At 41.2% G+C, this 21,823-nt stretch overlaps 1 protein-coding gene across 1 annotated transcript in view; it reads right to left on the bottom strand.

Annotated features, from left to right (window-relative positions):
• LOC148023242 (uncharacterized) overlaps nucleotides 1-21,823 on the bottom strand; it is an 85,778-nt gene that overhangs the window by 60,554 nt on the left and 3,401 nt on the right. Inside the window, exon 11 of the mRNA XM_087695334.1 lies at nucleotides 21,488-21,742. Coding sequence (XP_087551460.1) covers nucleotides 21,488-21,742 — 255 coding nt within the window. The remainder of the gene's footprint in view (nucleotides 1-21,487; nucleotides 21,743-21,823) is intronic.

The following is a 21,823-nucleotide window of genomic DNA, read 5'->3' as shown; positions in this document are numbered from 1 at the left end:
GACAGGCACAGCAGCTGCAAATCTGAAAACGCAAGTTGGACTGATCTATAGCAATGAAAGACAGCAGTCTGAAGGCCAGCTTGCTGGAGGAGACGGCTGGGAACTGTCTTATGATGGCTGATCAGCAAATGCCAGCTGAAAAGACATGCCTGGACAGCAGCATTCTAACACCAACATACGAAGAAGGGCTGGATCTAGGCACCTGATGGTGGACAGCAGCCCAAACTAAGATATCCTCCGGTGAAGGGGTGTGGACAACAGACACCTGGAAAACAAGATTGGGCTAAGTGATTGGCAGCCTGCCTATTTATAGATGAGTGGATCCTCCCAAATTAGGCTTTGGCATGTGGGACACAGAAAATTGGTCATTTAATGACACTTCCGGTAATAAGCCTATTTTGGGGCAGTAGTAAAAAGCTAATCAAGATATAATGCATTTTTAGCTCAACATATCCAAGGAACTGGCTACAACCTCCAAGGGCGAGGTGACAATCCACATAGGGAGGAGATGATGCATTAAGCTAAAAAAGGTGTGTTACACATTAAACTGTCATTAGCTCATTAAACAGCCCCAAAACTCAAATGCACTCAGTATGTTTTAATGTCTCATAAGCAAACTCCCCACTTTCTGGTTGATTCCTCATCTCTAAATAAAGAGTGTGCTAGGCTGCTTGCATCCCAATCTCCTCCAATCCATCCCTTGTTTTGCAGATTACACCAATTCTTCCATCAGTTGGAGCCCTCCATCCGTCAAGTGCCTCCTCCAAATACTGCCGTGGTGATCCTCAATTGGCACCTGTCAGCTTGGTGACTCGTCCAACCTGCGTTTCATCCCAATTTGTTGCCGCCTTCATCTCCAGCTCCTACAATGGCCATCCTCAAATATCGCCTACATCCTAGAGGTCTCCACAGGCTGTGTTTTGCCCCAACTGCTAATCGTCTTCATCCAGCTGGCTGCCAAGATCATCTTTCAACTGTTGTCTACAGGTGCCTATAGTCTGTGTCTACTGCCCCAGCTTGCTAACATCACCAAATACCTGTTCAGTCCTGTATTTTGCAACTAATCAAGCCACCCTGCTTCAGATCATTCTCTTCCATCTGCCGCCCAGCTCTGAACTGCTGCATGTGATCAGCTCAAAGCTGCCATCGTCTTCCAGCAATACACTATTATGTTTACGAGTTCCAACCCCAAAGACTGTTGTGTTTTCGTTTCCAAACTAATGTCTTGTCATCTACAACCTCATTTCAGCTCCATCTGGTGGTTACAACACTTCGGATCCATCTCTAATGGACCTCAGCCTGCTTCACGAGAGCCATCAGCCATTGGACAGCTCTGCCATTGAGCACTCTGTACACTTTCATTCATTTAGTTATCTTCTTCATTCATTTTGTATTTCTATGTGTGTCTTTTGTGTTTCAATTGTGGTCATGTACTATGTTTTCTTTTGCAAAACCTAGCATATCTGCACATGAGAAAGACGATCAAGAGTGATGAAGATATTGCTGAAGGAACAAAACTCAAACTACAGCGAGTGTACACTAATCCCTATTGGTTGTCCTACTAAATACTCTAGAATCTCATTTTAATTGATTTAAATCTTTTTGGATTGTTTTAAGAGCTAGATAGCTATGATTAATTCAATGGAAACTTCAAGAGGCTAACAATAGATTTATTAGTTGGTCCAAAACCCCTACCAATTTTGGAACTAGTCCTCCCATCAAGAGAAAAAGGATTGCCACGAGTTAGATTGACCCATGCTTGGCCTTGCTCTACTAGATAACAAAATTGATGACAGTCAATTCTTGTAAGACAATAGTTTTCTATTTGCACAACTCAAAAGAGTAAGATAAGCCAAAGGCAAAATGATTCTCTTATTCTACTCTTCCATACTCCATATCTACAGATTGTTCCTATTACCCACTCATGTTGTAGTTCTACAATCAGCTAGGATTGGTCTCAGTCAGCCACCATGAACTCTTGGTTTTAATAGCACATAAATCAATTTACAAAAGACAGCAAACTTACAAAATAAATTCAAAGCCAACCAAACCATTAGAACCAACTTTTTGACCATTAAAATGATTGTCTACAACCGTTTTTCAAGTCCAAAACTTTGACCAGTTACGTACTCATGCTCTAGGAAGATTTCAAACAAGCTTCTAGCTCATTTGATCACCGGAAATTGTGTGTTTTGTAGAGCAAATGCTTCTAGATCACAAGTGCACCGTATTCACCCTGACTAAAAATATATATGCTCCAAGCTATGCCTCCCCCCATTTAAATCCACAAAGCTCTCACCCTTCGTAAGCAAATATCTTCTCTCCGCTATGTCTCTTGAAGATTACCGCAAAGCTCTCACCCTTTGTAGGCAAATACCTTCTCCCAAAAAGTGTATGTCACTACAAGGATATTGGGGAATAGCGACGGGCAGTTCCAATGCATATTAGCGGAGTCGCAAACAAAAAAAAAGGCCGAAACCCGAGCGCAACATTTTTCCGCAAAGAGCGAAAGAGAGCAAAATAGATTATGTGTTTGGGAGGGAGAGGGAAAGAAAGAGAGAAAGAGAGAGGAGAGCTTCTCTCCGCTCTCGCTGCCTTTCACAAAGAGAAGGAAGTGCACGAAGGGCGAAGAGGAGCCGTCGTCGCGAAGAGAAGGCGAAGAATCTACCTCGGGCCTTTGCGGTGAGTGCATTGCTCCCTCTTGGTTTATTCTTATTCTTTCTCCTTTTCTTTTGTTTGTTTTTGTTGAGAATGAAATACATTGAGGAGGAAAGAGAGGGAGAAGAAGAAAGGAGAGAGAGAGAGGGAATAAACATAAAACATAATTAAAAAAGAGAGAAATAGAGAGAGAGGGGGAGAGAGAGAGGAGAATGAATGAGAAAACACGAGAGAGTAGAGAAAAACAAAGGGTTTGTTCTTGTTCTTTAATTTCTTCTTTTTTTGTTTGTTTTTTTTAACAATGATGTACATTGAGGGAGAAAGAGAGGAAATGAGAACGGGAGAAGAAGAAAGAAAAAGAAAGAAAGAATGAGAGAGGGAATAAACATAAAACATAATAAAGAAATAGAAAAATAGAGAGAGAGGGAGGGAGGGAAAGAGAGGAGAATGAATGAGAAAACACGAGGGGGTAGAAAAAAAAACAAAGAGAGGGTTTATTCTTGTTCTTTGATTTCTTCTTTTCTTATTTGTTTTTTTTTTACAATGATATGCATTGAGGGAAAAAGAAAATGAGATAAGAAATGAGAGAGGGCGGAGAATGTGGTGCATTGAGGAAGAACGATAGGAAACAAGAGAGGGAGAAGAAAAAAGGAAAAGGAAGAGAGAGAGAGAGAGAGAGAGAGAGAGAGAGAGAGAGAGAGAATAAGCATGAAAGATAACAAAGAAATGGGGAAAGAGAGAAAGAGAGAAAGAGAAAGAAAGAAAGAAAGAAACATAAGGCCAATGTGGCCTATGAGACAAAATCCAGAGTACATCCATGTCTAGTGTCATCTCATCAGTAAGGTAAAGATAACATTACAAATAAGTGGGTGGCCTATGAAACAATACTGAAAATAACTATATGATGGGACTATACTAGGGTTGAACCATGTGTAGTGTTATTCCATCAATAGAAAAGAAAAGGAAAGGAAAGGAGAACCATATCTGATAGAACCATGTACAAAAGCGTGGTGGGGACTATGGGCTGTAGGTGATCTCAAGATCTGCACATGATCTCAGCTATGATGCGGTCCCTAGCTGCTTCACTGATATGCCTGGTGGTGAGTCTACGGTGTCTCGTGATAATGGCTCTAATCCGACTGTGGTGTGGCCTCCTCGAACGTGGTCCTAGTAGACGGGGTCGTCGTGCTTGACGAAGGGAAGTGGCTTTATCCAATGTGACACCACGGTGTGGCCTGTAAGGTGTCTGGCAGGGTGGCTCTGTCTTTGCTAGGTTAGTAGTGTCAGTAGGGTCGGCTCTGTAGAAGAAGCCTGTCACTGCTCTCTATGTGTGTCCCTCTGGGTGAGCTGGCCTCCTGTCTTGTAGTAGTGCAGTTCAGCACCTCTGAAGCTCCAAGAGGAAAAGACCTAGGCATCTCTGGTCCTCGTACTCCATGACGCGACGAAGGGGTCCAAATCCATCACGGAAGAGGCAGTGGTACCGTCCTCATATGTCATAGTATACTGTGCATTTACATATATAGTGCTCCTCCATCTCAGGCTTTCGACCACAGAGCTGGCAAGTCCTATTCTCTACTAGGGTATTTATCTATCTGCCTGTCTCCATCTGAAGTCTATGTGAGGAGGTGCGAATCTGTTTGATAGCAACCCATACGCTATGGGAGAGATGAGTGTCCATATATGCTGGCCGAATAGTGAAACCATCATCAGAGAGACAAGAAATGGCTCCTGTAGAACTCCATTCTTGATTCTAGAGGGAGTGGTGGATGGATCCATGTCCTTGCTGTCTCAATCCTCAAGATATCAGCTCTGATCACCTGGTTCAACTCTAATCGGCTAAGAGAAAGTGTAGGGCAATCAAGGCTATAATCCAAAGGTGGAAGACAGTCAATATCCAAACCATGTAGGCTCATCCAAATAATCATCTGTGAAAACCATCAGTTCTTCTCGCCTCCAACTGCTAGTTGTCTAGATGAGGTTAGTGCCAATCTAAAGTATCTATGGCATGGAAGTTCCCATAGTCTATGCCAAAAGGTCACTGCCCTGAAGAGTGCCTCCGTAACTATAACTGTTGCCTCTAGCTCTGCTCTAACAATGGGATGTGGAGTGGAGGGCTTACTCCTAATCATGCATGATATCATCATGATCAATGGCCTTTCCACGCTATCCCAACCATCATAATAATCCCTCTCTATTCCAATCTGATCAGTGAGTGAGCTAAGACGCCTGTGGTACAAGCTGCAACCCCATACCTCTGCTCCATATAGTAATGTAGGTGTGACTAGGGTATCAAACAACCAGAGTTTGGTGCGGGGCTCCTGGAACTGTATGTGAGCACATTGACTCTGGAGTGCCCCTAGTGTTGCATATCCACGTGCCAGATGTCCCTCTAATGCCCCCCTCAACGAAAAACGTGGGCCAGAGAAGGTGACTCCCAAATAGACATATTCCCTCACATGCTCCAATATGTCTCTCCCAAATGTGAAGTGGTATATAGATCTAGTCACCCATGCTACTGAAGTATTGAAAACCATGATTTCAGTCTTCCCAAGGTTCACTGTGATGTCTTTATCTCTACAAAAGATGTGCAAAGCATCTAGATGGCACCGCAATCCCTCCGTGAATCTAAAATGAGAACAATATCGCCTGCATAAAGTAATATCGGTATCAGCACCCCTATCAAGCTGGCTCCAGTTCCTCCTCCTCGGTCTATGTAATCAGACACTTCATCTATGTATTGACCAAACAATGTGGGTGAAAGTGGGTATCCTTGTTTCACTCCTATGGTATTCTCAATCCTCTCTGATAGTCCCCCCAGGTGCTCGTACATGACCTATCACTGCCTCATATAATGCATAGACACCCCATCGTATACCCTCTGGTACTCCAATGTCCTGCAATCTCTGCATGATGCATGTACGGGGCACTGTATCAAAAGCTTTGCGAAAGTCTACAAAGCAACAATAAATCCTCTTGTCTCGGGTTTGACCCTCCTCAATAATGGCTCTAAGTGTGAGAATATGGTCCAGTGTGGTATATCCTCGTCTGAAACCTGCCCGTCCTTGTGCTCTCTTGCCTTGCATTTCAGCCCACTCACTGAGTTTATGCTCCAATATAGACCCATATATCTTGGCCAAAGTATGACCGATCATAATAGTCCTATAGTTGCTAGGAATCAGAGAATCACCATTTTTAAATAGCGGGATTATAGTATTGTCTGACCAACTCATAGGGAAACATTCACATACTGCTCTATTGAACATATGTGCTAATATGGATGCTAATATGTCACAAGCATGTGAGAAATATTCTGCTACTAGTCCATCTTCATCCTGTGCCCTCCCATTTTGTAATATATAAATTGCATCCCTAACCATTTTCCATGTGAAGAATGACCATTGTGTTGGCCTACAAGCTTGTGGGGGTTGCATAGGTGGCTATCCTGGCAGGTTATACAGGTGTCTCCCATAGTCAAGCCACGCATCTAGTAATGTAATCTGTATGGGGGGTTGTCTTTCATGGAACATCTTCCATGCGCTTTTGCTATTCCGCCCCAAAAATAGCTGATATATCTCTGCTTCTGCTTTCACTAAGTAGTCTCGTTTCTTCTTCCGCACGAGGCATTTGAAGAACGCCTTTGCTTGTCGATGTGTCTGAGTGCCTAGCTCCACTTCCCTCTGTAGGCGAGCTCGTGTGACTACACTCATCATCATACCAACTATTTTGGGGAGCAGTAGATCGTGTGGGTCTACATCGGGGCAAGGTGTGTGGGAATGCATACATGGCTGATCCATGTATGACCTCTGCTAAATCCCTTGTACATTCTTCCAACGATCTACTCAAGTCCAATGAATGTAAACTGGTCTCCAGAGAACCACTGTAGATATGTGAGGTGTCTTCTATAAAGTAGTACTTGAGATGTTTAGGGAGGCATGGTGTTTCATGTTTCATATGTAGACAAGAGAGCATGAGTGTCAAAATAGCATGATCTACTGCTATGCCAATTGGTCTCTTAGATATCTTAAAGTTTTGGATGTCTGGTATCAATGCTGATGAGCCTATCAAGTAGTCCACAGTACTTGCCCCTCCTTTGTGATTCCAACATGTCAAATTGTCAGATCTTGGCCATTGTGGCAGACCATTAAAGATGGCTAGTCTATGTGCACTTCCCAAAGTCAATAGGTGTGTTCCATAGGTACTCACTTATTTATCCTGGGCTCTCCTACGTAGGCCTATTTCATCTATATCGATCTCTTTGAACATAGCATTATCATGCATATAAAAGTCACTCTGTCTATCTCCAATGCGTGCATTGAAATCTCCTACTGATAATATGTCCCCAATGCTAGCACATCTCATGATATCCTCATAAAGTACATCAAAGGGTGATCCATCTCGTGTGGCATAGGTAGAATTTGCAGGAGAAAAGTAGCATATTGCGAAGAATATATCCCGTGGTCTTCCTGCATGTATCCTAATCCATAAATATAGTGCATCATCATCTCTTTTCATTACTTGCACTATCCCTTTGAGGTCTTCCCGGTATAGTATGGCCACACCTCCAGAACCCCTAGTGCTTCCCGGTTTTCTAGCTGCTAGACGAAATGCACTTTCCCACCTGTATCCCCACACTCTGGTAGTCGGCTGCCTTTACATTGGTGTGTTTCTGTGTACATTGCTATATCTATGTTTCAAAAGCTATCTTCAAAGTAACCAGCATCCAAGCGTAAGGCTCCATTACAATTCCATATTGACATCAGAAGTGTCTCATAGGCCTCATACCGTCATGAAGTCCTTTTGTCAGTGATGATGACTCGTCCATCCCTATAAACAACCCACTTTCTCTATTTGCGAGCCTCCAATACCTTGGGCATGTGTTCTCTGCGATGCGCTATTTGTGTTGGGGTAAGGTCCTCATCCAAATGAATCTTCTCACCCTTGAGGGCTCTCCTCTTGGAGAGGAAGGCCTTTTTTTTCTCTCTCTCCAAAGAGAAGAATTAGAGCCTTGGACTTAGAGTCCTCTTTCCCCACTCTCCAAGCACTGACGATAGGTACGTCAGAAGCCCCAATTTTGTCAGCAAGTGTCTTAGCATCTTCCTGTGGGCTGCTCTTCTCCTCCCATCCTACTACCCATACATGTAAAACCCTAGCCCGTCTCCTAGCCTCTTCTTCCAAGGTAGCATTCATTGCTTCAGTTTTATTCACTGATGTTCCCTTATTCTTTTTTACTACCTCAATCCATGGGCTGGCTTCTTCTATCTGCTTCTGTGTTGTCTTTGCCACTTTTGCCCATGAGTGAACCTCCCTTTCACATGCCTTCAAAGCCTCTTTCTCTTTTTCTAATTCTTCTTGCACGTTCATTTCTTTTTTCTTAAATGTATTCAGTTCTAAGATTTCAGATTTGTAGGCATCTACAACATTCAGCATTTCAGTTTTCAGCTTGTGCATCTCGGACAGCATTTGTGCCTGTAAGTCATTCTTAATCTTTATGTGCGTGTCTTGCATTTCTGCCCTCTGATTTACCATCAGTTCGGCTTTGATCTGCTCTCATATTTCTTTCTCCAATTCTTGTCTCATAGTTCGTAGTTCAGAGCGAATCATGACATGAATTTGTTCGTATTTCTTTTCATTCATAGTGCGTGAGGTCTTTCCATGCCTGTCAGATGCTAGGGAGATGGTCCAATCACGGGCCCTACGGCCATGTGTCTTGTACCGTGTGTTCTTAGAAGGGGTGTTGAACATTGCTTCCATGGACGGTTGTGTTAGTTCTTGATCAGATTCATCTCCCAGATATTCATTTTCCACGGTTTGATGCTTGCATTTGTCTACACTATCCATCTCTCACACACTGTGTGCAAAGCCACTCAACTTGTACTTTGTACTGTCAAATCAGAGCAATTTCTGTGATTCTTGCAAATTTCCAAGGTTTCCCTAACCCCTCACTAAATTTTTGTAAGCCCAATAATCTTTTACAAGCCCAAATGCTTTCACACTGTTTACAGTCACTGCAGAAATACAAATTGTAGCCCCAGTCAATGTATTACTGCATACTCCAAGACATGATCAAAATCAAAATCAATGCATCATTGCCTGGTCCACAAGCCAGTGCATCAGTACATTCACCTAGGTTTGCATTCATGTCATTTTGAGTACATTCATGTCATATCAATCTGATTACGTCTGCAACCTCAGTACATTGGCATCTGGGTCTGTGTCAGTACATTACTGCATACAGTACGCCTACTTCAATGCATTCAGTACATCTCTGCAACACTATATTGCTAATGACAGGTCTACCTCACGCCAAGTACATTCTTGCGCACGACAAGTCTGCCTCACGCCAAAGATGTGTCTGCCTCACGACAGGTCTGCCTCACGATAGGTCCAACGTCACGCTAGGTACATCGCATCAGGTCCTCACGACGTCTGTCAATAGTTAATACAAGCGTCAAGTGTCATCCATCAGGTATCAGAGAGGCGTCCTCCGTCAAGCATCATTCGTCAAGCATCAAGCATCATTCGTCAAAGAGAGGGAGTCCATCATTCGTCACACGTCAGAGAGGCCTCCGTCAGGCATCAGAGAGCTCCCGCCACATCACAGCATCCCCGTCACATCAGAGAGAGACATCACAGCATCTTGTCACGTCACAGCATCCCGTCACAATTCCGTCCATATTTCGTTAGGAGAGAGAGAAAGAGTATATACTAACGAGAGAGAGAGAGAGAGAGAGAGAGACAGATGGGCTGCCTGCAGCCCACCCCTGCTTTGTATGAGAGAGAGAGAGAGAGAGAGAGAGAGAGAGGGATGGAGATAAAAAAATAAGAGAAAACATAAGGGGATGGGGAGAAACAAAGAGAGGGGCAACAAAGAAAGAGAGAGAAAGAAAGATGGGAAATAAGAGAGGGAGAAGAAAAAAGGAAGAGGAAGAGAAAAATGGCCATCGCGTCTGCTATACTCTCGTGTTCTGAAACTGTTGAGCAATATATGAAAGGTGGGATGGTGGTTGTAGCAGCAGCAGCAACAGCAGTAGTAGTAGTAGTAGTAGTAGTAGAGAGAGAGAGAGAGGTGCAAAGAAAAGGGGAGAAACAAAAAAAGAGGAAGAAAACCAAGACTTTAGTTGACGTTAATTTTGTTGAGTTACAAGAGAAAAAATCCATCCTCGAACAATTTAAGAAAGAAAAAGAGAATGAGAACAAAAACAAATCGTTTGTCGTAACGTAGACTAAATGCAAAACGATGAAGGTCTGATGTTCAAGATCGCGAGGCGAATCTTAATCAACGTGTCCCATGTCCTTGCTGTCAATGCAGGCTGCCAATTAAACGAAAACGTCGATTGTCACGCTTTGACGAGTTTCAATCAGAGATCATTGATCAAGTTATCTCAGACTGAGCAAACGGTAAGAAAAGTGTATATCAATCATGCATTGTATTCACAAACTAATTGAATATCATATATAAAAACATTAGATGTGACCGTAAAATTTATTACAAGGATGTGCCGTCTCATCCCAAGGAGGAGTGCATCTATTGCGGCCAGTTAGAAGAGCTCGTGGGCGTCCGATGGATGGAGTGCCTAAGCCAATCCACCATTTGAAAGGCACTATCCAATCTATACCATCAATACCAAAGGAGACAGGCAAACTATTAAACTTTTCTACAATCTTGGAGCTTGAGATAGAGGCAATGATCGATGCATTGATGCCCATGGATGCCGAGACATCTGATCCGCTTAGAGAGTAAGTATCTATACCATTATATGATGGGTGACCACATATTTTATAAGTTGTCATATCTAGATTTTATATGTGATAGTTAATTAATCGTTTCAATGTACAATACAAAATACAGTGTGACGTGGTCACGAGGACGACATTTCCACGTGAAGCGTATCAACAAAATGTGCTCCACAACGAACTGTGGTATCATACCAAAGTTTAAGCAAGTGAGCTGACGACGAGCCACGGATCCAAACACCGTTATAGATAAGATAGAGTATTTTGGAAACTTGCAAAGTATTATCATGGTGGATTACCATAGCTTCTTCATGATCCTATTCGATGTGCAATGGAATTCAAAGTGGTACTGAAAGGAGCCGAGGCAACTGTTCAACGAGATCCATCTAAATTTCTCAAAATAGCTTCCGAAAAAAGATGGGCGGATTTACGCGACACGTTTGTCTTGCCGGCTCTTTGTGAACAAGTACATGAACTCATGGTTTTTTAAATTTTGTTATGACATGATATATGTCACAAATATTAAATCTCTCTTGTACGTGATTTTAAACATATAATTTTCTATTCAAACCCCCAACAACCTCGATGGTGGTACTTTGTGCCTTTAGATCCCTGAAGTGCGAAAGTATATAATGAAAGCAATGTTTCCAACGTAGATGAGGACGGTATACAAATAGAGGGATTGATATTACAAGGGGTGGAGGTCGTCCAAAGCTTGGAGCATGTAGAGAATACAGGATCGAGTAACGATAATGAAAAGACAAGAGACCAAGAATTCTTTGAAAACGAGATGGAATCATCCTTTTGTGGTAACCTTTCTATCAACCTTCCAATGTATGCGGAGTTATGTTAGGAGATTAACATGGAACCATAGGGTACATCATACTTGGAGCATCCACTTACTCAATTCATTGATGAATCGCTTATAAAGATACTCTAGAATTGCATTTTAAGTAAGATCATTTTTTAAAGAGTTTTATGATCATGCTTTGCTTAAATCTTTATATTGATTATGCTAACATCAATTTTTGTCCGTGCACGTGACCTTTGTGAATATTTGGACAGCACGATGAATCGAGGAATGAGTGACGAGCTACAAGAGATCTTCACACGTATGTCTCCAAATTACGCGGCTTGATTTAAAGATATGACAGACCAGGAGCTGTCTTGGACACCATCAAGCCATACCGTTAAATCTACTTCGGCACGCTCTGATGCTTCAATTTCCAATAGACGAGGTTGACGCTCCACACTTGGGCCAAATGGAGAGAGTGGTTCTAAGGGATATGGCGGAGATCTGGATGCAGTGAGCCCGCAGTCGGCTCGAGATACAGGTGCTACTCCTCGCTCTCGTGCAGATTCGAGAAAGAGTGGCTCAAGTGGTGGTTGTGGAGATACCGACGCAGTGTCTCCATCTCGTTGTTCTGCTGGAGTTGCGTCACCTATGGAATTTGTCACACTTGTAGGAACGTCTACTCCAATCACTCCAGCTTTTGCTCAATTGTCTGCAAATGACACCCCTATGGGTGCTACTCCAAGAGATATCACCCTCGTGAGTACACCAGATGTACAGGAATCTCCTAGATATACTCAAAAAAACGGTTACATGTGGGAGAGGATACATCTTAAACATACCCCAGAGGGATATGGATACCTTGTAGATGATAAGACAAGAGCCCTCATCGGAAAGGAGGGTGATGATTCGTATAAGAGAGTTGTGCTAACAAGTTTTTCAACACGTCTTGGATCATTGAAAGAACATATCGGAGAAGAGCAAGAACTACATAGTAGCATCCTTACATAAGGAGTTTCTCGTATCCACCACAGCAAATAGGTTTTCCACAAGCTAGATGATAGACTGCATGCATGCGTACATGTCACATAGACGATTGGACGCACACAAGGTACTTAAAAGTGGGACCTCAAAGCCCAAGTGGCTCGACGTAGATGACTAGCGCCGACTCAAGGAGACTACAGATTCTCTAGGACGTTGGAGATAACAACGCGAGACAACGAGGATACCAGTGGAAGCAAGAGTGGTCCATCATCTTGGGAGTGGCGACCACAAGACTTATTTGAAGGACTTTGTAAGTTTTTCTTTTGTTCTTCTCGCTTATTTTTTTGCAAATTCACTTGTACTGACAATCGTGTTTCTAACAGTTGTATTTTGTTTTCTTTGCAACAACTCATTACAAACCGCGATCTCACCAACCTAAAGACTCAATATGCAGAGAAACACGATTTGACTGCATTGATCAATAGATTGCATGAACGCGGCGACCCAATAAGTCGCTCATATTTCATATCCGTAGTTCCTAATTTTAATTAAATGCATTATTATATGGTAGACTAATGTGTAGTTGTTTCTTTTTTTGCAAAGTTCATTCGATGCTTCTTTGCAACGGGATGAGCTTTTGGATAGCGAGAATCTATAGCTCACGCATAGATCTCTATGCTCCACGCCTGGATCCGTGGAGCATACATCCTCTTTTTTTTTTATCATGATGTAAACATTTTTTATACACTATGTTATTATCATCCTTTGTATCTTGCCATGATTCCATGAGCACTTTCCTTAAGCGATCTTATATTTATTTTATGTATTAATATTATGGATTCAAATACACTTTCCATTTATTTTGAAGACCATTGTACACTTTACTGTAACCTATTTGTATGGCCCAAATTTATTTTTCTCTATAACCATCGCTATTAGCGTTGCAAATTTACCTGCATACGTCGCTATTATCGTCACAGTTTGCGTCACAAAATATCGTTATTTGCATTGCTATTTAAGCGACGCCAATAGCGACGGTTCTATGGTGTCGCTAATACCGACGTGTTTAGCGATGATGGGAGCAATTTTTTTTGTGAACATTTTCATCGCTTTGAGCGTCGGTATAAGGTCTGTATCTTGTATTATGTGTTCCTCAGTAATTGTCATTGCTCCCATAAGCATCCATCATAACAAGGTCACCAACCAAAACACCCAACCAAGCTTAGTAAATTTATGTTCATACTCATTTCATGATTAAACAACTTGAGGACTCCATCCATGTGACATCAAGTACTTCATACTATAAAAAAGCCTCTAAATCACCAATTGGAAACAACCCAACTAACAACCACCTTTGCATCTTGTTGAGACTTGCTCTACTTAATGCCTAGGACTATCGAGAATCCTATCTTCAAGATACACATCTAGTCCTTCCAATTATCTTCCCAAAAGGACTAAGCATACCCTCTAAAGAGCCACTAACTTATATACTAACAAGAGATGTGAATTCCATATATCTATCTTGGAAAACATTACATAGCATGTGAACAATCTAATTACGCGTACAACCACACGTTTGCAACAAGAGGATTCAAAACATTGTGCATCATTGTCTTAAATCTCTACCAAAATGCGATACCCAATCATTATTTTCCTTGAAGTGAACCCTTACAACAATTACGACCCTTTTTGCTGCACTTGAAATACCTACATTACTTCTGTATCTCACGAGCAGCTATTGAAAGTCTCACTACTAATAGACTTGCCTCTCTTTCATCTCAACCAAAGTGCTTAGTACACGTATCTTGAGGTATAATTCTTACCAAAGAGCTATTGCTGCCTTTGTGAGAATCTTCTAAACGTGAAGAATCTTAAACTCCTCCATTTGCCACACACAAGCAATGGTACAATTAAGTTTTAACCATCACCCAATAGTAGACAAGCTTCCTATTTTACTTCTTAAAATGGTGAATATCTTCACAACTACCACTTGTTCTTTCTCAATCACGGAGATTTTGTGATCAACCAAAGTAGTAGCATGCCACTGAGGGAGCTAAAGTAGTAGCATGCCTCTAAGAGAGCTACAAGCACAGCTCCATCATCTGCACCTTCTTATTATGGACACTAAGTGACAAATACAACCCCGTGAAAGGTATTGGATGACTACAGACACCTTCCTCTTATGAATACTAAGTGAAATACAATCCCGTGAAAGGTCTTGGATGAACATAGGATGATTATGAGGACACTCAAAGATGGTCATGATCACCTAGAGCTAAGAAAGATGAAGAAAAGATAAAAGAGAGTGAGACATATCAAGGAATGCCCTTGTTATGGGCTCTTGTAGCATGCCCATGTTATGGCCACCAAGTGAAAGCTACAACCCCTTGAAAGGCATTGGATGACTACAAGAAAAAGATTGCAAACACTAAAGTGGCCGAAACCACCCACCAGCTAAGAGATGGAAAAAGGATAAAAGAGAAAGAAACACGTTAAGGGATAGGTGAAAACTCTTATGTCCAAGAAATTATGCTTCAGAGCTATGGAAAGAAAACCTCCTGAATTGTGCTAGGCATCCTCTCACTACTAAATGCCCTCCGAGTTGATGCCCAAGGCACTAAATACTTCATCCACCAAATCTATAACCACTAACTACTTGATATAATCCAACCCTCGCCCAATGCACATGATAACCTTCTCAAAAGCCAAGAGCCCGTCAATTGTGAGAAATTTACTTGGCTTTGAGGAAGAGTGGGGCTTGGGCTTTTTACGAAACAACTAACGAGAACGAAAAAAAAAATTTGAAATCCTATAACTTTGACTAGACCTTAAATGTTGCGAGTCAAGATACAGGAATTTAAGACGGAAGCCCTTAAACGCTACTTCACCTTCGCTTGTCAATTATTTCCTCAGCCATCGAATCTAAAATTCTAAAGCACCACTTAAACGAGACGATAAAATCCAAAGGTAAAGTGGGAATGATCCTCCCATTCACATGTAATAATAGTGACAACGATATATACGCCACGAGTTTGGGAGATAAGCCCAGATAAAGACACAAAATTTTGTGGAGTGTGGAATACGAGTTCTTATACAAAACACAAAATATAGTATGGTTGCCTGACCTTAATATGTCGGTCTTTGATTCTTCGATTCTTCGCCCAATCATTGAGTTGGCAATACCAACTGTAGAATGGTCTCCCGAGTGCACAACTCAGGAGTGATAAGAGAATCGAACTATATAGGTATCATAACAATGATAGCAATATATACAAGTCTAAAAGGCTGCCAAAAATAAATCCAAGCTGCACTCCAACACCTATGCAATCCTGTACAATTTCACGTTCCATATCCATAAAACACTCATGTTCGTAGTCGCCCTCAACTTTCCATCTTGCTCATATTACCTATCTAAGCACTAAGAGCGGCTTAAACAACCCAAAAGAGTCTTAATAAATTATAATGTAGGCCAACCTTCTAAATAATAACAAAGTTGACCAAATCGTTGGAACCCACCCTTTTTAGAGGCCATAACTTTGACGAGCTAAAGTATCAAGATGTATGAACACGTCTAACAAGGTTTTAGATCGTTCAGCTCCTTGAACCGGTCTATTTGGTGAAAGAAAATGATGCATTATAGATGCGCTACGATCCTTGCTTTGGCCAGTGGTGGAGTAGAAATTGAGATTTTTACAAAGTGTACTAGACTGTGTCAAGATATCCATCACCAACAGTTTCCTATGTCATTAGCAATCCTCGAACGAAGTATGCGCACTACACAAATCAAACTAATCAGTTGCATAATATTTGATCTTTCCCATACTTGGTGGAAGAAAACATGAGGAAATTTCACGTAATGAACGAAGGCCATTAAGAAGTAACGATGAAGATGACAAGTGATTTCCCGAGAGCTAGCGAGGGCCTATAAAGTTTTGATATGTGTAAAAGATGATTGAAGAGACTATTTTTGACTCTAGTGACGGCTGATTTGTGGATCATACAATTACGACCTCTTGATGCCTTCAAATAGTGTCGATTCTCAAAGGACCTTGCGTTCTACCTCCAGCTTTTGAAATTTGCCTTTCTAAATTCTACCCACGGAGGCGTGTAACACTGCAAAGATCATCTCATGGCCACACGTTATGGGATATGTCCATAGGCTATCCGGATGTGCATGTCCCATGCCACGAGTGTTGCTAACTTGCTAACTTGCTAACTTGCTTGTCACAACACAAAAAGCAATAAACTAGTCGAAAAGGCGTTCTACAAAAGGAAAAACCGACTCCTACGAGACCGAAGGAGAAAGTGGCGGAAAACGTGTAATCGTGGCGGTGTACTTTTAAACCAACTTCATGCTCATTAATTTGCTCCGCCACATGACGCCATATCCTTTGCATGCAATAGGGAGGCCATGGCAAGAGGAAGAAGCAAAGGCAGAGAAGAGACTCGTGCCGTGCAGACTAAAGGCGTCAGCACGGATGGATTTTCTGCAAGCAGTACAGGAGCCCCAGGTGGATATAGATAATGGCACAGGTAGAGAAGCTTCTCCATGCTGATATAACGCTGCTGGGAAAGCAGATCGGAGGGTGTTCAAGACTGCAATCTCCTCTTTTGTACGCATCAGTCAAAGATATGCTTGCTGCCTCTGCTGGTTTGTATCTCTACTTTATGGGCCGTGCGTCGTGAGAGGATGGGTTCCAGAGACTTACCAATCAAAGGCAACACTGGTTCAATATAGAGTAATTGGAAAGGGATTCTGAATGGTACTGGTAGGCTGCAAGGGAAAGAGAAACTGCCTCTTCGGCTCTACCGTGGGCTTCATTATGCTCTTTCAGGATCTTGATCCTTCTCTCTTGAAGCACGAATACCCAGTTTGGATTACATTCTTTGATATTTGCCCTTTTTCTCATGAGCTTCATGATTGGCTCGACCTTGATCTTGATATCCTGAATTGATAAGAGTTAGACAGAAATGCTGCCTAATCTCTTGGAATCTGCGAGGCCTGTGCTTAAAAGCTAGGAAAACCACATGCAACATGATTTTGAGGGAAAGGAAACCAAATGCATTAGCACTACAAGAGGTCATGCTTGCAAAAGACATCCAGCCTACTGATTTTCCTAATTACTGTTGTTTCGTAGCAACAGCATGCAAGGGTTGAGGCGACACTCTCTTAGTAATCCAAAAAAGCATCTGGCCCAGACTTAAAAGAAAGATGCATGAGCAATAGTAACGGCATCCATGAATAGAGCCCCAAGTGGCAAGCAATCAACAAGGAGATCCCCTCGAGTGCATTGTACCACTCAGCACATGTGCGAAGGTGACCTAACACACAAATGTAATACATGTTGGCTACAGAAAGAGAAATGAAATGATTTGCATGACGTCCTACATGCAGTAATTGCTCGTTAGGGCAATGGCTTCACTAGGCACAACAAACACAAGGATCGATGGATCGAAGGCGATGGCTTCACCTGGCACAACAAACACAAGGATGGATCATGGAGGGCTGGTTGCTTCGATAGGGCCGTAGTCAATCAGGGGTGGTGGTAGTTCTTTCCCGACCCCAAATTAAACTTACTAAACTAATGGAGTCTGACCACTATCCCATCCAAGTTATCGTTAGAACCCCCCCTCGTTCTAATAACAAGCCGCCCCCATTCCTGTTCAACAAATCATTCTTAATGGACAAGATGTTCCTGGTTTAGTTGAAAGCATATTGAAAGGAAGTCGCTCATAAACTCTCTGGTCCATTTCTACGACTAAAGAAATGTATGTCTGTTGTAACTAAATACTTCTAAAAATGTGGCAAAAATAAGCTCTTTAAAAAAGAAAAGTTTTGGACGGGACTGGTTAATGTCGAGAACATCTGCTTACTGCCCTTTTTCTTCCTTCTAATGATGATTTCCTTATCTAGCTATTACAATATATTGAACATCACATTGCAAGTCAAGAACGTAGCAAAATTGAAGCTGTCAAGATACAAATGGTTAGTGGATATCACCATGATTGAAGACAAGAAAGTAAAAAGCATTATGATAATTGGGATATTGGTTAAGTTTTTGTACGGTCACTTATTAGCGATTTCAAAAATGGAGCCTGAGGCTAGCTCAATACCTGAAATCCCTTTATGAATTCCTATCTATATGTTGAAAAGCAAACTACATTTAAGGCTTCAATGCTCTTATCTAGACCATTCTCCATTGAAGAGATGAGATTTGAAGTGAAGGAAATGAAAAGTCCCTCGGACCAGATGGTACTCCAAGCTATATGTAATGTATGTGGCAAAGACATCTGGAAATGCAAGCATGAGGAAAAATACTCTCTCAAGGGTCCAGCTGGTATCATAGTTAAAAGTATTCGAAGCCCTATGGACTGTATGTGGCATAGACATCTTATTTGGCAATGCAAGCATGAGAAAAATTACTCCCCCTCATTTTGCCAATGAAGAAAGAACGAAGCTCCTCATAGATAATAATTCCAATCTACTCGCAATCGAAAAAGATAACGTGGAAGCAATCTTAACCATCTATGGAGCCATTTGCACAATGCACGGCTTTTGGTTCCATGATAAGCAGAATACAAAACTGAAATACTCTTTATTTGTCTAGAAGACCCCACCACCCCACACTCATGGATCACTCGATTAGCATTCAAGGAGCTGCAGAAAGTGAGGTCTATCTTCCAATACCTTGGGTGTGCTAGAGGAATAGGGTAACCCCTCCAAAATCTCCAATAGCATGCTAAGAAGATCAAAGGTGTAATCAAGAAGTACTACCAATCTACCTCTAAGTTCGGGAGTAAGTTTATTGTAATTTGCAAAATACTCACAATACCAATTCAGCTGGCTACACACCAAATAGCAGACGCCCACTTTGCAAGTATTAACAAATCAAAGCATTTCTAAGGGTTGGGCATTCGTAGTGCTCTACACACCGGAGAGGACATAACTTCTTGTTTACCTCGTAAACAGGTGAACTCCCCACCCACTTTTGGATAAAGAATCTCCCCCACCCAATTTATAAAGTGATGGACAAGGGTGCACATTTTATATTTGCAACCAATCAAAAAAGTAATTAGCATATCCTTTTTCACTTTTTTATAAAATGTGTCCTTTTGTTGTCTAAAGATTTTGTACCCATAACCATGCCCACACTTTGGGCAAGGATAGGGTGTTCGTCATTTGGTGTGTCACCAACCTTACTTTTATAGTCACAATCACCCCACTAGCCAATAGTAAGTGGACCAACGACTGGACCAAGACAAACAAGAACTTAAGGATTTTACTTTGGAGTTATGAAGGTATTCCCAAGTGGTGGTCAATAGCTTGGGGCACAATTACGATTCCTAGGAGAGATGGTGGCCTTGGGCTAGAATCACTTTCCACAAGAGATAAACACTCACCCTCAGTTAGGGCTCCAAATTGAGTCCACTTACCCTTGGGGCTATTATCACCAAGCATTATATAAAGATGGACAAACCTACTAGGTAGCCAATGGGCCAAGCTCTCTTGAGAGGATAAGTGAAAGTTCTCCTTCTACCCATAGTACAAGAGATTAGTGAAGCAATGGAAGGGAGTCTTTGCAAAATTAAAGTGGAGAAGAGGACCAAGTCAAATGACATTTCGCTACTCCAAGTCACCTAGCTATTTCTCTAGAGCCTTCAAGGACAATTTCAACCTAGCATTGCAAGATCTGAAGGCTTCCAAAATGACATCTAATAGAGGCCTAACAAGATGGATTGACATATAAGGTAGAGAGAACAATCAAGCCATGGAACTAGATGAAATTCAAAACAAGGTTTGAATAAATGATAAAGAAAAGCACTACATTAGAGAGGTACTCCTCAAGAAGTAAAAACAATAGGTTGAGAAAACATTTGGAAATGCCTAATCAATCACAAAGGAAAGCCAACTACAAAATGAAGAGAAGGATAAACATTGAGAAGCCTTCAAAACTATTGTTTCTCAGTCTCAAAGAGAAATGAATGGACTCACCCCCCATCATGACAATCCACAAGTGGAGTTTCAAGGTACTAAGTAGTATGCGAACCACCCTTAGCTTGCAACTCAATACACTCCTCTAAGAGATCATCACAATACAACTAATCACCAAGGACAATATCACTAATTTAAGAATACAAGGAGGCAAAAAATTTATGGGCCAAAGTCAAGGATGAGTCCTATCAAGCTAGGTTGAATTTACTAGTAAAGATGCAATTGCTCTCTTCAAAGATAGAGCTAACTAGATGAAAAATCTCTTTAAGTCTAGAATGTAGTTAGGGACATATTATCCAAGTATCTATGGTTTAATAGGTATAAGGTCCTCATGCAAAAAAGTGCCAAATCCTCTCTAGAGGTATTATTTAAGGCATGTGCTTTGAATGCACTTTGGATATGTAAGTCACTACATCCTTTTAAGGTGTGAGCAAGGTATCCTACAAACTCCTCACAAAGAAGTAGAGTTTTGAGGAATGTTTCAATTGTTTTTGTAAAAGAGGTAATTACCTTCAAGATTCAAAAATTCATATCAACTACTTTTATATTTTATTAAAATAATTGCAACGTAGCAACGTCCTTATTATTGGTGTTCTTGTTGAATATACCAACATTTTTGCCCAAATCAACTTTTAGCCATCTTTCTCCTAAAAACATAAGGGGTAAGAGAGTGAGGCCAAAATGGGCTTTCAAGAGGTGTAGTATATCTATGTTTGAACAATGAAAAGGAGTATGGTTATTGATGGAGCCAAAATATAATATTTCCCAAAATTACCCATGGACACAACACCTTAAACCTTTTGTTTGCAAAGCAAAGGCCATGACCTAAGCATTCAATAGTCAAATAGTGAGCCTTTGAGATCTTAAACATTCTTTCAACATAGATTGGGGCTGATTGACCCCAAGTGTACTACTGATTGAGTTTCTATGTAGAAGGTTCCGTTGATGTTGAAGAGGGTCAATTTAGTACTGATGTTATTTTGTTTAACCACCAAAGCTTGCATTAACCGGCGCAAGTTTATTAGCTTTATCATAGACCCATTGGGCATTCATGTGTTTTTACATTTTTGAAATGTTCATTATATTTCGAGAATTAAAATGAAACATCATGTCATTCTACTAAGAGTACACCGGGAGAGCAGTCAGTAAATAGATAAAAATTAATACTTAAGAGCTTTCAAATTCATGCTCAAAAAACCCAATCTTTATTGTTTCAGTAGAACACCAATTCACATCTCTTATTTGGAGATCTTCAGCTAACTTATAAGCAGTAGAAATGATTTACAAGAACTGCAAAAATAAACTGCTGAGAAATATTATCTTACTTGTACTTCATCCACGTAAAGTTCGTGAATGGATACTCCGGAATACCCTATCTTCAACAATCTCCGATAAATATGATGAACGAAATCCATCAGATCATGATGCCCATGTTGCTTTTTAATCTGTTCATACTGCTCGAATATATGATACAGCAAATCCCTTTGATGTTGAAAATTTGGAAAGCATCTATGGCTTGACGTTACATACTCTTCAGCTGAAATCCACGCTTGCTCATTCATCAATGTCAACTCGCTCCCCTGCAAAACGGTTTATGAGACAGAACGTCATGCTTGAATCTTGATGAGTTTCTTAGAGAAGTATTTCAAAATTCGCAATTC

The sequence above is a fragment of the Lygodium microphyllum genome, chromosome 16 (assembly GCF_053477565.2).
Source record: "Lygodium microphyllum isolate KBCC chromosome 16, Lygodium_microphyllum_v1.1.10, whole genome shotgun sequence".
NCBI lineage: Eukaryota > Viridiplantae > Streptophyta > Polypodiopsida > Schizaeales > Lygodiaceae > Lygodium > Lygodium microphyllum.
The sequence above is the reverse complement of the archived record's forward strand: the minus strand, read 5'-3'. Positions and strand labels throughout refer to the sequence as shown.